A 16,238-nucleotide genomic window follows, 5' to 3' on the forward strand; every position below is an offset into this window, starting at 1 on the left:
ATAACTCCACCCCTAGGCCTTCTAGGTTTACACCCGACCCCAAGTTCGAACAGAAGAAGGGTTAAGAATGAGGTCAGCAATCCCATCCCGTGGGAAACAACATTGCTGAAAAAGTCCTAAACAGAATAAACAATCTAAATTCTTCCCCCTAGTTGAACGATCTTCATTCAGAAGAATTGTGATGCAACATGGTGAAAATTGAGATTTTTTGTAAGTCACAAGACCGGTGCCCCTTCTAATAACGAAAGCAACAATTTTGATATGTACATGAAGTGTCCGGAAAATGTTGGAAGCCGAGGAGACCAGTCAAAAAGCTTCAGAAATGAAGATACAACTTGGTGGTTCTCGAAATAAGTGAAATCCATTGGACCCAAGCTGGACACAAAGGGTTAGACTTAGAAGAGATGCTGCTGCACTCTAGTCACGAAGAGGAAAATGCCCCAAACATTCAAGGAGTTGCTCTGATGCTATCCAAAGAAGCACGTAAAGCACCTACAGGATGAGAATCTTATGCATCCAGAATTATCAAATCATTCTTCACAACAAAAAATGAGGGAATCACAATAAATGTTATCCAATTTTATGCAAACACCAATGATAGCAATGACGATGATAAAAATCAGTTTTATGGGAGGCTGCAATTAATCATAGCAAAGTGCTTAGGAAAGGAACTGACCATCCTGATGGCAGATTTAAACACTTAATTCGGAATGGACAACAACGGTTATAGAGATATCATGGGGTGACTTTGACTGACTGGAAAAAAGGAACGACAATCGAGAGAGATTTGAAAATCTGTGTGCACACACACACACACAAAGCTATATGGGTCTCATCGGAACAAACTACAGAGAACCAGATTAATCATATTTGCATCAATACAAAATTCAAAAGGTCAGTAGAAGCCGTGAGAATGAAAAGATGTGCCGACACAGTTTCGGATCACCACCTGGTGGTTGCCAAGATCAATATGAAACCAAAGAAGCACTGAACAACTCAGAAAACAGCATTACACGGGCTCAATACAGCCTTCTTTAGAGATTACGACCAACTCAATGAATTCAAGAAAGGAAGAACAAGAGGATAGCAATTATCAACAGGCGAACAACAACAGACAAAATCAAGGTACGAACTGAATACACGGAAGCAAACAAGCAAATGAAGAGGAGCATTAGGGATGACAAAAATAAATACGTGAAAGAACTAGCAACGGCAAAGGAAAAACCAACAAGCGAAGGAAATATGAGACAACTAAATGACACGACGAAGAAACTGATAGGGAAATATAGTAAACCAGAGAGACCGGTCAAGGACAAAGAAAGGAGATCTGAGTAAATGTGGAAACAATAGAAGCATCAATCTACTATTGATACCAGGGACGTTTTTCAACAGTGTTGCTGAACCGGATGAAAGATTCAATAGAAGCCTAACTTCGAGAACAACAAGCTGGATTCCTTAAGTATTGGTTATGCACAGACGAAATCACGAAACTACGGATCATTGTTGAACAATGAATTGAATGAAACTCGTCACTAAACATGAAGTTTCTTGAGCACGAGAAAGTATTTGACAGTGTGGATTGGAGGTCTTTACGCAACCTTATTGACAGTTCATTGACCGAAATTAAAGTATTTTAAAAGTTTTTTTAAGGTTAATAACTAGCTGAAAAATTTGAGTGTAACTTGCTTCGTATAGAAGGTGTTACAATGTAGTTTCTTAATAACCTTTTCTGATGAAGTAGGAGAGTGCTTACTGATAATTTATCAACTCGAACTAACTTAGATTTATTATGGTTACCTATTTTGCCATTCACTAGCAGATATGTATTAGTTGACAGGCCTATAGTATACTCAATGGACTGCTTTAAGTGTACAAATTTTAATGAAAGGCTTAACTTCTATTACATTTTCTTTAGGTTCTGCTTTTATGTAGAGGTGAAAAGTTTTATATACCTGGGCTGCATCATTAATAAGCAAGGTGGATTTGATGCAGATATGAAGCAACAGATTGATAGTGTAAGAGCAAGATTCTTATAATTGAAGAACGTATGGAACACAAAACAACTGTCAGCCAATATCAAGGTCAGGATTTTCAACACGAAAGTCAATACTGTTTTAACTGTACGGAGAGGAAACTTGGACAACCACTATAACTATCGTCAAAAAGGTACAGATATTTATAAATAGTTGGCTACGCAAGATACTCTAGATCCGTTGACCGGATGCCAACAGCAACAACCCACTGTGTGAGAGAACAAACTAACTTCCAGTCGAAGAAAAAACCAGGAAGGACATTAAAGGTGGATAGGATATGTATTGCGGAAATCAACAAATTGCATCACGAGGCATGCCCTAACTTGGAGTCCAGAAGGGAAGAAAAAAGAGGTAGACCAAGAAGGGCATGTATCAAAAGAATAAATAGCATTTGGAAACAACTGGAAATGATTGCCCCGGACAAGTTCGATGGAGAATCCTGGTGGCCAGCTTATGCTTCTCCATGAGGGGTTACAAGCGTAAGTAAAGTAAGTGATTTTAACATAAACCACCAGATCCCAGAAACATTCGGAAATAAATCAATGGAGAAATGTCCGGTAACCTCAATTCATGCAATTACACCATCAAAATGTACAACATACAATCATCACAATAAAATTCATTAAATTTCTGTTTACTCCTTTGTTTATAATATTTCCAAAAATTATCTGAAGAAGCTTTAAAATAATTGTTTTAGTGAAAGGATTTCATTGTCTTATAACTATCAGAAAAAAACCTCGACTGGACATCACCTTGATTGTTAGGCTCCACAAGTGATTGATGCATTCGACAAAAAATATTTAAAAGAAACAATACTTTCAATAAGCAACACACTAGGTAGATTATAAGAATGGTTACAACCGTGATTGTTGTAAATGTATGAAACAAAGATTGACAACATTATATCGTTACCACTTATTTCGTTACAGCCTTTAAATCAAACTCAAAATTCATTAAACGATGATGAAGAAAAATATATCTAACAATAAAACATATAAGCAAAGCACCCATCGAACAAATAAGCAAAAATTGTATAAAAGGTATTTAATTGAATAAGTCTGAAATTGAAAAGCGTCAATTCCAAATCAATACCAATAATTACTTCAAAACCATAAATATCCAATAAAGCGATTGCACGTAGAGATGATTTTGTGTCTGAATCCATGTAATCCGGAGGTGCGTTTTTCATATTGATTTTCTCCACTAATCTATCGAAAAATTCTGCATATAAACTTTTCGCAATAGAATCACGATTTACAATTGCACCAGCAACGTTAACCGGACTCCAAAGTTTGTCAATAGATGTTTCCTGAACGGAAATTGTTAAAAGAAAAATAAGTTTAAATATAAATCAAAAGTATTATTTATTAATGAACAAAATTGCAAGTATTTACTACATAAAATCCACTGAAGCTTTAAAAAAACTCATCCTTATATAAATGAATTTAATTTAATAAAATATCACTAGTTGTAAATATTTAGGTACATGGAATGTTCGTACAATGTAGGACACCGGGAGAGCCTTCCAAATCGCTGCAGAAATGAGGAGATACAACCTAGAGGTGCTTGGGGTCAGTGAAACACACTGGACGCAAGTTGGACAACTACGACTAACTTCAGGAGAACTCCTGTTATACTCCGGCCATGAAGAAGGAAATGCTCCACATATGCAAGGAGTTGCATTGAGGCTGTCCAAACTAGCACAAAACGCACGTATAGGATGGGATTCTCATGGACCAATGATCATCAAAGCCTCCTTCAAAACAAAGAAAGAGGGCATTTCAATGAACATCATCCAATGCTATGTGCCTACCAACGACTACAATGAAGACGCTAAAGATCAATTCTACAATAGGCTGCAGTCAATCGTCAAGAAGTGCCCAACAAAGGACCTGACCATTCTGATGGGAGATTTCAATGCCAAGGTTGGAACGGACAACACTGGATATGGAGACATCATGGGACAACACGGACTGGGAGAAAGGAACGAAAATGGTGAGAGATTTGCAAACCTATGTGCCTTCAATAAACTGGTCATAGGCGGCACCATATTCCCACATAAACGCATTCACAAAGCCACATGGACTTCACCGGATCACACTACGCAGAACCAAATCGACCATATCTGCATCAACAAAAAGTTCAGGAGGACGATGGAAGATGTGAGAACCAAGAGAGGAGCTGATATAGCATCAGATCATCACTTGCTGGTCGCCAAGATGAAATTGAAACTAAAGAAGCACTGCACAACGTGGCGGACAACATCACAGAAGTTCAATACGGCCTTTCTTCAGGATACTGACAAACTCAACAAATTCAAGATAGTCCTCAGCAATAAGTTCCAGGCCTTTCATGATCTACTCAATGGAGAAGGAACTACTATGGAGAGCAACTGAAAGGGGATCAAAGAGGCAATCACTTCAACATATCATGAGGTCCTGGGCCACAAGAAGCACCATCACAAGGAATGGATCACTGTTGATACATTGGATAGGATTCAAGAAAGGAGGAACAAGAAGGCAGCAATCAATACCAGTCGAACAAGAGCAGAAAAAGCCAAGGCACAAGCCGAATACACGGAAATACACAAACAAGTGAAGAGGAGCATCAGAACCGACAAACGTAAATATGTGGAAGATTTAGCAACGACGGCGGAAAAGGCTGCAAGAGAAGGAAACATGAGACAACTGTATGACATAACAAAGAAACTCTCTGGAAATCGCCGCAAACCAGAACGACCAGTGAAAAGTAAGGAAGGTGAGGTAATCACCAACATTGAACAGCAAAGAAACAGGTGGGTAGAACACTTCAATGAACTCTTGAATCGACCAGCCCCACTGAACCCATCCAACATCGAAGCAGCACCCACGGACCTCCCAATCGATGTTGGCCCACCAACAATTGAAGAGATAAGCATGGCCATCAGGCAAATCAAGAGTGGTAAAGCAGCAGGACCAGACAACATCCCAGCAGAGGCACTAAAAGCAGACGTAGCGGCAACCGCAAGGATACTCCACATTATCTTCAATAAGATTTGGGATGAGGAACAAGTACCAACAGACTGGAAAGAAGGACTTCTGATCAAAATACCGAAGAAAAGCGATCTCAGCAAGTGTGATAACTACAGGGGCATCACTCTTCTCTCAACACCGGGCAAAGTCTTCAACAGGGTATTGTTAAACAGGATGAAGGACTGCGTAGACGCCCAACTTCGTGACCAACAGGCAGGATTCCGTAAGGATAGATCGTGTACAGACCAAATTGCAACTCTACGGATCATTGTGGAACAATCAATTGAATGGAATTCATCACTCTACATCAACTTCATTGACTACGAAAAGGCATTTGACAGCGTGGACAGAACAACACTATGGAAACATCTTCGACACTACGGCGTGCCTCAGAAGATAGTCAATATCATACAGAACTCATATGATGGATTACACTGCAAAATCATGTATGGAGGACAGTTGACAAAGTCGTTCGAATTGAAGATCGGTGTTAGGCAAGGTTGCTTACTCTTACCCTTTCTCTTTCTCCTGGTGATCGACTGGATCATGAATACGTCAACATCTGAAGGAAAACACGTGATTCAATGGACATCTAGGATGCAGTTGGACGATCTAGACTTCGCAGATGATCTGGCCCTTCTATTCCAAACGCAACAACAAATGCAGGAGAAGACGAACAGTGTAGCAGCAGCCTCAGCAGCAGTAGGTCTCAATATACACAAAGGGAAAAGCAAGATTCCCCGATACAACACAGCATGCACCAACCCAATCACAATTGACGGAGAAGATTTGGAAGATGTGAAAACCTTTACATATTTGGGCAGCATCATTGATGAACATGGTGGGTCTGATGCAGATGTGAAAGCGCGTATCGGTGAAGCAAGAGCAGCATATTTACAATTGAGGAACATCTGGAACTCAAAGCGACTGTCAACCAACACCAAGGTCAGGATTTTCAATACAAATGTCAAGACAGTTCTACTGTATGGTGCGGAAACCTGGAGAACTACGAAAGCCATCATCCAGAAAATACAGGTGTTTATTAACAGTTGTCTACGCAAAATACTTCGGATCCGTTGGCCAGACACTATGAACAACAACCAACTGTGGGCGAGAACAAAGCAGATCCCAGCGGAGGAAGAAATCAGGAAGAAGCGTTGGAAGTGGATAGAACACATATTGAGGAAAGCACCCAACTGCGTCACAAGACAAGCCGTCACATGAAATCCTGAAGGCCAAAGGAGAAGAGGAAGACCAAAGAACACATCACGCCGGGGAATGGAGATAGACATGAGAAAAATGAACAAGAATTGGATGGAACGAGAAAAGAAGGCTCGGGACAGAGTGGGTTGGAGAATGCTGGTCGACGGCCTATGCTCCATTAGGAGTAACAGGCGTAAGTTTAAGTAAGTTGTAAATATGTAACTAAACTTAAATCATTATTAGAAAGGATTTGTGTCAACCCGCTGTTAATAATCTTGGCTGGATTTTAATAGATCCTTATTGACATACGTGTATCCTGTTCGGATCGCTTCGATAGAGCTATCCATTCGATGCTGTTAAGTTGTTATTTTTGAAATATTTTAAGTAGTTTACATATTTGCATATCATATTAAATATAAACACATATATTGGGGATATTTATTACAAGTGGGATTGTATGGTAGCTAAAAGGAACTATTTTACAATGGGCAGCACTAAAATTTCATTATATTTGGTGATACAATATCTCAGAATAATCTAGTCATCAGCCCTCTGTTCAACCTGTACAATAATATCAAGAAGGTAGAAAAATATATCTTTTTTTCAAGCATACAATTGACCATAATTCCGGTAATGTATAGTGATAATACTATACAGTTAAGAAAATAATAAAACAATGGTTTTGGACTACAGAAATTTATAGAAATTCTAAAATTTTTCTACAACATGATAATCAGACTGTACATTATTTAAACGATAGCATAATTCTTACTGTTAACTTCATTGTTATCACTTTAGCTAATTCAGTCAAACCTACACCAAGCTCTGAAGCCGCGATTTCAGCAACGAATGGATTTGTAATAAATGTGTTATCCTAACAAAAAAAGAATAGATGGAAAATAATGAATTACATTGGGATCATCAAACTATAAACCACAAAATTAATTAATAAATAAAGTAAACCTTTAAAAGATATGAGAATTATAAAAATAAATGATATTTGTAATTGTGTTTCTTTATTTGTAATGATTATTATTCTATTGTTTGTAATGCACTTTTTCCCATTACATAATTAACCATTTGATTAAATCGCTTTTGTGAGACAAGTGACTACTTTCCTTAAACATTGGACTGATTTCTTTAAGTACTTCAGTTCATAATTATATTTTTAATTTTGGCACTTATATAGAAACCAAGAGAAGAATGTTGAGAATATGTAAAAATACAAAAGTAAAGGAAATTAGAAAATTATTTGAACATTTTTGAGAAATGGGTTAAATCGAAGTTCAGCTAAAATTTACTCCTACATTTATGGCCAAGGTAGAGACGAGTAGTTGTGTAAAATTTTGAGTGCAAAGTTTAGGTTGTACAACCACTGTTCGCTACCTTGGTAATCGGTATAATAGTGAGTCTTAACTGAATCTTGATCAGACCCATTCTTTCAAAACTGTTCTTAAATTTGTTCACAGATTGAGTTTGAGCGTTTGTTTATCAACTTTATACTATATTCTGTCCAGGGCCTATTATTAGTAGACAACTTTAACACTTTCATAACTTCCAGTAACAGTGTAGTTGACTTGTCGAATTCCATTTTTAAAACAACCGGGGCTAGTGAATGAATTAGAAAGATCCTAGGCGAATCATAAGTTTTACATAAACTCTTATGTTTTTACTATTGTATCTTCTTTGATTTGCTTTCAATTCGTGTTCCGATTTTGGACCAGACGAATGAATTACTGTTTCTAATCGATACTAGTTAGTAGAATTACAGCCCACCGTGTCATATATGAAATAATTTTCGTGATTGAAACTTTTAAAAATAGTCAATGTAAAAAGTAAAAAAATTGCATAAAGTATAGTTTACAGTGAGATTGATTACATAGTTTACTATTACTGTTTACTCCAGTCACTAATGTCATTATTTTAAGTGTTTGGAATTCATATTAATTCTGTTATTAAGTTCAGTTTACAAAACTTTTAGTTCATCTAATACACAATTAGCGCCCTATTGTTCACTCTAGTATACATCCGTAATCTCTACTAATTGTCATACAGTCCAACAAGTTTAATGTACTTATATAATATACTTCATTCAATAAAAGTTCGCAAACCTATCAACTAACGCTTATTTCTCACCTTAAACTCAACATAGGCTAAGCAGATCCCATCTGGACTTCTAAATCACTTCATACAATAGCTTAGAGACAAGTTAAAATACGTTGAGTATACACTAGTAAACTAATGCATTTACTCATTTTTAAAATTTGTATAATCTTTTTCCAAATTATAAATCAATTTTATAAACTTTAGTTGATGTAACAAAATAACTAGAGCATATTTTAAAAACAATTAAAGTTCACTAAAATCGGTAAGTTCATTTTCTACATTCAATAGTATAAACTGTGCAAGACCGACCTTATCATTATCACTTTTAAAAGTTATATTTCCAAGATGCAATACAGCAGATATTACACGAAGACATAAATCCATTTCATCTTGTGGAAGTCCTAATGTTTGCCAACTTTCAAGTAACATTGATAAACCGTCAGGATCAGAATGTGTACTAAATGCACGTCTTGAATCCTGTAGAATTAAAAAATATGGATATGCATAATTATCTTCTAATTTGAATCTTTGTTTTCCCAACTAAGGATTAAAGTACGCTAGTTAATCAATAAAAGGTGATTATCAAATACCAAAATGACAAAACGTATTGTCAATATGAAAAAGCAGGCTAGTATATGAGAGAACTAATTGAAAGATCCAAGTAATTTATTGATATAGCGATACAATTACGTAAACATTTAATGTGCTGCTCTTGTTATAGGCAAGACTAAGACTTTCTTTGAATCCATAGGTATAAAAATCTGTATTTCGAAAGGCTGTCATAGATGTTCCTCCATATATTAAAATAAGGTGGAATAGCGTGTGCTTTAAAATACATGGTAATACCAAGAGATATCTGATATCTTATTAATGAATTGCGGTCAGTTGTTTTTTAATGATCGTTTATTATAAAAATTCAATTTCATGTTGATTGACAAATTCACAAACATGAACTTTTCCATCATGAGACGTTCTAAAATACCAGGAAACTTATTCTAAAATTAATTTCGAATTATGATGGTTAGTCATTCATTACTGAATCAATTAATTTTCAAATTAATGTATGTATTCTAATCTGAAAATAGACTTGGTATTGAGAGTGTTTTATCGAAGTGTACAGGGGCTAAATTGTTTACTTGAGCGTATTTTAAATACCCAAATAAACAGTTTTTCTTCATAGAGAAGAATAATGTCTTATGAGTCGATTTGCGACTAAGATGATTTTATTTTCACTGTGACCTTCAACTAAACAAGAAATTAAAGATTTACATGATAGGTAATGCAATAATCATATTTTTTCTATTGTAATGCATTTAATGTTGCTAATGTTAAATATAATATAGTAATCGAGACAATAATAAGCAAAATACACATTAATAGATTATTAACTTACTTTCATTAAATATTGATAATCTTCAACATTTTTAAGATGATGTTTTGCCTTACTCTCATTATCAAGTGAACTTAATAGTTCATAGAACACATGATAGTTACGTTCTTTTTCAGACTGTTAATAATCAACAAATATAGTTGTTAATAAAGTATGTATATATAATTATTGAGGCTCGGGAAAAAAAAATTATGTAGTTTGCATGAACACAAGAAATATGTGTAAAGAAAAAATTGAAATCTAATTTGTATTTCCTTCCGTGTAAATTTTTGTTTAACAATGGAAAATTGTTTTATATGTAAAACTAATATTCGACTGTAACATAAGGTAATATAAACATTTTATGGGATAATAGAGATTTTATTGATAAACGTTGAATTGGATGCGATTACAGTAAAGACGTTAAAATACTAAATATGAAGCTGAGTTACGAATTGTCTTCCTTTATAGTTATCTGATATGTAGTTACTTTAGGAATAGACTACCGCTTGGGGCCATCAATCATCAATAAAAAATAAGAAACCAGATTAATTCCCAAATGCCAAATTTACTTGTACTGCTGCGATGACCTGGAACGAGCGGTTATTGGTCTCTTTTGCAACGTTTTTGTTCGCTCTTTATAACTAATTTGTTGGTTGGTAAGTAACTCATTTTCACACGTGATCTTGAATAAAAATAGTAGCTTTCATTTATTAGTATATAAACTAAACAGCTAATCATCTGGTCTATGGTTTCATCTTCTAAAATATATATTTAGGGATCGATCCCGTCACTAAACGAATATTTCAACCACCTAAATCATATCAATAATTTTAGTAAACCAACTGACCACATCATAAGAAATATACAAAGAAAAAATTGTAACACGTCTCAAAATAGTTGATGATGATAATAATAGTAAATGTAATCACCAAAATCATGATTTCCTTTAAACTAATGATGACAAAGATTTACAACCAAACTCTCCAGTTTCGGGAAAATGTAAAACTACTAGGAAACTAGAAGAATACGAAAAAAGAGCATAAAATTTTTGTCTCTCACTTGTCCCACTATTCTAGATTTCTCAAGTAAGAAATTAGTGATTTTCGCTCCAATAATTATTGACCTAAACAAATCGTAAACAAAGATGCGAATTGTCTTAAAATACATGAAATCTACAACACTGTTGAAATGAAAAAATGACAATCGATTCAGAGATATTAATTAATTAATTATGGTGTAACTAGAATAAGCATGCTAAATATATATGATTTGCGTAGTCCGAAATAATATGTTTAATAATCATGGTTCAAAAAGGTGCCTGAAAATGTGATGGAACTAAGCTGTCAATTTCAAATCCACTTGCAAGATCTATTTTGTGAAGGCTAATGATAGAACAGTTCTACTTAGACTTAAGTCCAACAGTCATAAGATCTATAATTTACTAAATGATATAATAATAATGAAATAATTATAGATTACTTCATAGTTACATTTTGAGAATACTGATTCAAAATTCGATGGTATTGTGATGTTTGTTTTAACACAAAGCAACAAAAGAGATAAATATCAAGTACTGTAGTATAGGAAATACAACTGACTGTGAAGGCTGCACCTAATAATATTATTCAGAGATAACTTCAACCTTCATAGATGTTATTTTAAAGTTAATAATGCTCCCATTCAACATTGCAAAAATCAGTCTCTCATGAGATCATTTAACTAGAATGTGGTGTAACGACATTTCACATTTTGTTATTTACTACCTTTCTTAGCTTTTCACCTTGATTTTAGTTATGACCGTTCCTGGTGCTATTATTTTTCTTTTTGTAATGCTTATTCTTCATCGTTTAATGTTAGATAGAAAAAAAGAAAATATAATTTTCCTACAATGTATACGCTGTCAGCACAAAGTTTTACACATCTGTCTACCACCATACACATGTATTGCTAACAATCACTATTGTTATTAATCCTTCATTAAAATTTCATGCCCTGTTGCCTGGTTTTAAAAGTTTTCGTTCATAACGATGCTAAAAAACGACTATTTTTGCGTATTGAAGCATTTAAGAAATTATTCAGCACACGTCTATTATAATTATATATATCGAAACCAATTTCAATGACCAGTCGACAGTTGAATCAGGATGTCTAATATTACATTACTTGCGTAAACAACATAATTTATTTAACCCATCAGTAACATTTTAAATAATTAACATGCGGTTATTAGATAGCTGTTGTTAACCTATTTAATAGAATTTGTAGGAAGAATGAACAAAAATATATAACAGTGTAGTTAAAATAATGACACTAATGTGAAGTCGTTTAGAAAACGTTTACTGAGGTGAACCCCCAAACATAAAAGACAATCTTAGTTTATCTGTTATATAAGCACACTACTGAAGATTGAAATGCGTGGTGGTGTGACAGAAAACAGAAAACTGACAACAAGGCGTTACTAAACTTTTTACACTGTACATATTTACCAGGAAACAAGCAAATCAAAATAAACCATAAACCATAACAATCGGCAACCTTTAATACAATTATTTATTATCCATGAAGTAATTTTATGAAATATTAGTATTGATGGACAAGCAACCTCAAAACAGGTAGTTTTTTCTAAGTTGGCTGCCGTAAAAGTTTTATCACTGAAGTTCTATTACAGCTAATAACTTAGGTAAGGATAAAAAGTTACTTTGTATATGTAATAAACTGAAATATCTGTTTATGTCACAGTGAAGATAGGAAACCTTATAAAAGCTTAGCAGGCAGTTGAATAAATCAGGAATAATATTTGTTAACCACAAATAGACAGGTAATAACAAATAGCATGCTTTAATAGCCCAACTTTGGAGTATTCTTAAATAATCAAGTACAACATAAAATTTATTGCTTAGCGATGTCTCTCACTATTGACATGTAAACTCTGAAAATAAACAAGAAGACTTGCAAACTTGAAATAACTCTACTCCAAAACGTTATTTGCGTTGATCGACAGTGCATAAAATAACTACTAAAAAGCATTTTGCCTCTTGTTACTATACAAACTCTAAGTTAGTTAATATGCTTCAAGTGATTTGATATAACATAGATATCTGTTTTACAGATGAACTATGAACTTCGCTTAAAAGTGTGTGAATAGTGGATTGATGAATTTATAGGTGTTTTTTATTTTAAATGATTATAATGAGGTTTGATTATTTACATGCTGTTACAAGTATGAAAGTAGTTTTCACTCACCAGTTGGTACATTGTGAATAGCTGTTGAACTAACATGATGAAACGTATTTTTACATCCGAGTTCGTGATTTTGGCATGGTTTGTAAAACATCTTTGTATAAACGATCAACTAGTCATTTTCCAAATAGCTTTTATGTAAACCCTTATGAGTTGCTTCAGTTGTTTTACAAAATTTTTAACAGAAATATATATAAAAATCGGTTCAACATTTTCAGAACTAGAGATCACTTAGGTAATTCACAAATGCAGCAAAACTGAACACCACATATGCAACTGATATATTTGATTGAGTCTTTATTTGAGCAAATATTCGTTCAGCTTTAAGATCAGTTGAATTAGAGTAGATGATTACCAAACATCAATACATATATTTCCCACAACTCATTAAAACAACAATAATTTTAAATGACGTATAAAAATTTACAATATACTGCGTCATCTGAATCTGAATATTTATAGATGGTGAAATAGCAAACCAGACGTAGTATTTTGGTAACTTAGAAGTAAAATCGTTGGGAAAGAATTGTTAATTCCTTTTAAGTAACATTAGACTAAAAAATATACTTAATAAAGTTTCGCATGGTCAACAGTCTATACTGTAAAATAAATATCAATCAACCATGTTTATTACATTTATGAAGCTCTAAAAACTATGTGTAATTTACCTAGACTAAACCGGCTGTAGTCTGACACCACTAAGTGAATGAATATTAAAAGCAACAATAAAAAATGATAACAACACACACTAACTTGAAGCATACTTTGCAAAGAATATTTCCACCAGCTTGCCAAATCTTGAGGAATTATCATTTCGAACAGTTGTAGCGTTCCCAAAACTTTCAAGAATAGGAGTACTTTCCAAAACTCGCCTGGCCACTGAACTCAGGCTGTTTTTACCTTGCTCACTTGTACATGCAAGATACTGAGTGATTCTTTTAAAAGCTTCGGTTTTTCCTGAGCCAGATTCACCACTAATAAGAAATATGTTTCAAAGTTAGTAAAAATGTACTCATATAGGTTAAAATATGCAAAAGAAACTAAATTAATTGTCAGTCGTAAAGAATACAAGTTTATTCCTTACCACGATAATTCAGGACATGAATCCTTAGTTTTTCGTAAGAGAAATTGAAGTAGAGAAAATACTTTCGAAACGCTTGAAAAGTCGTGTTTTTAGTATCGTAACAAGGTTTCATTGCAACATATTTTATTTCAAAACGTTTTATTGTTTTGTCCTAGATAGTTAACGGTAAAAAAAGGGTTTTATGAAATTCAGCAACAAGTGTGTACATTCGAAGACTCGTTATTTCTCAGATATGTTAATGACTCTTCAAGTATCAGAAGGGGTTTTTTGATACTATAGTAATTTTAATGGTTGGGTTGATGAGTCAATCGAAGTTAAACCACCATGAAAAACCTGGAAGCATATGACGGCCATTCCGTTCTATTATGGGACTCCTCAGAGGCGCAAGACCGATAGATCCTGCATTCGACTTTCCTAGTCTTCTATCATAATCAATTTTGTTATACGCCACTCTTAAGAAAGACACCGCACACTCATATTCAACACCTGTGGAAATTTTTAAAACCCTTTAGTCAGTACGTAGTCTTCAAATACGTGTCAACACAATTCTAGCATTGTGCATTGTGCATGACGTTCGTCCAGCCAAAACTGGAGTAGTGAATACATGCAAACAAACTAAGGGAACGACAGTGAAATGTCAGAAATGATTTGAAAAACCTATCACACCTGAGAACCTCAAATCTATCGTAAGATAACAGATTTTCTGACCCAAACTCATCATTCTTGTTATGCAGAAATGTTAAATGTAACATCATCACGATCTTCAAATACCGTAGTATTAATTTGCAAACAACGTCTCTTCAAATTCATTATCTTCCAGAGCAAACAGTTTACAAGGACAGTTCAGACATTTTCATTAATTCATGTTCACTTATTTGCTATCTGTCAATTTCTAGTCAAATCATCAACTACCCTTTACTCAAAACACGATGAAACTTGAGTCAACGCTCTGAGAAAGCTGCATCAGACTAATATAGGCCAACCAGCTCTTTATTTGTCCTAAACTGACGCCAAAACTGCGCACACAGAACGGATGGAGAAAATACACAGATATTCTTCCCAGCTAGAGTCAATTATAAAATATGATGACAGAAAACGGGTAACTATTTCCTGAGGCTTCATGTTCCTTATGGTGGTAAATATTATTAGAGAGTATATATAAATATATAATAGCCACATTTAACGGCGGCTATTTATCATGCACTTTGTGAGAAAAACTAACAGAAGAAATGAACTAATAACAAACCTTATGACAACAATTTGGTCGCATTCATTTCTTAAGGCAGTCTGATATAACGTTTCTGCAAGTCCGTATAAATGCCTAAAGGCTCAGACGATAAATCTAATCTTACGCTGGAACACTTGTAAGCATTCGATTAAAATACTTCACCATTACTTCTGGTCCATCAATTAATAGATCCTTATATGGATTTACAGAAACAACTATATTTCCAATATATGTCTAAAAAGCAAACTAAGAAAATAGCAGATTACATAAATTTTTGATCGCGAGTAACGTAGTTTAAGGGTTTGTAACACAGAAATCGCCGACATATTTCTACAAACGTTTTCCAAAAATTTAAAAAAGTAACCTACGGCAGGTTCACCATATTATCCATATCCTCAGCAATAATCTTGGCACTTTTTTGCATCCGAGAACGCAGAACTCGCATAACTCTTTCCTTGAAAGATAATTCAATGCATTATACGGTAAACTACCTCTTTATCAACTAGTATTTTCACGTCGCAATCATCTTTTCTCACTGACAATATTTCTCCGAATGACTGAGAACCCTGATCTACAAACGTCACAATGTCACCCTGAAAAATAAAATTAAGCAAAAGTAGCCTACTTTCTTAAAGTCTCCCATTGTCTGTTGTGAACACTTTGTTTTCGTCCGCAATATGGTGTAATTTTGATTGGTCTATTTGCCTGTTGTTAAAGGTTGGCCTAATCCAACAAATAATAATTAGTTGTACTTAACAAAAGTAAATAATTCGTAACTTTTGGACGGCCTTTTGTGTAAGCGTATGTTTCATAATCTAAAGAGTAGTTGCAGGCTGCTAATATGCCTGTCGATTTACTTCATCTTTGGGTAAAAATGATATTAGCTAATGTTTGGTCTACCAATTTTCATAGTCCATTATAAATCAAATTTTGGAGTTTTTTATGTCTGTTTCCACAAATA

General features: G+C 34.3%; 1 protein-coding gene across 1 annotated transcript in view; it reads right to left on the reverse strand.

Moving 5' to 3' along the window:
• The window catches only part of MYO10_3 (Unconventional myosin-X), a 99,781-nt gene extending 83,782 nt beyond the window's left edge, over positions 1-15,999 (reverse strand). Inside the window, exons 1-12 of the mRNA XM_051213370.1 lie at positions 15,903-15,999; positions 15,769-15,870; positions 15,646-15,731; positions 15,544-15,607; positions 15,402-15,511; positions 15,296-15,370; positions 13,730-13,939; positions 10,785-10,848; positions 9,747-9,860; positions 8,663-8,830; positions 7,020-7,121; positions 3,136-3,342 (exon numbers count right to left, since the gene is read on the reverse strand). Coding sequence (XP_051069344.1) covers positions 3,136-3,342; positions 7,020-7,121; positions 8,663-8,830; positions 9,747-9,860; positions 10,785-10,848; positions 13,730-13,939; positions 15,296-15,370; positions 15,402-15,511; positions 15,544-15,607; positions 15,646-15,731; positions 15,769-15,870; positions 15,903-15,920 — 1,320 coding nt within the window. The 5' untranslated portion in view covers positions 15,921-15,999. The remainder of the gene's footprint in view (positions 1-3,135; positions 3,343-7,019; positions 7,122-8,662; positions 8,831-9,746; positions 9,861-10,784; positions 10,849-13,729; positions 13,940-15,295; positions 15,371-15,401; positions 15,512-15,543; positions 15,608-15,645; positions 15,732-15,768; positions 15,871-15,902) is intronic.
• Positions 16,000-16,238: the final 239 nt, after the last annotated feature.

This window comes from Schistosoma haematobium, chromosome 3 (assembly GCF_000699445.3).
Source record: "Schistosoma haematobium chromosome 3, whole genome shotgun sequence".
NCBI classification, from domain to species: domain Eukaryota; kingdom Metazoa; phylum Platyhelminthes; class Trematoda; order Strigeidida; family Schistosomatidae; genus Schistosoma; species Schistosoma haematobium.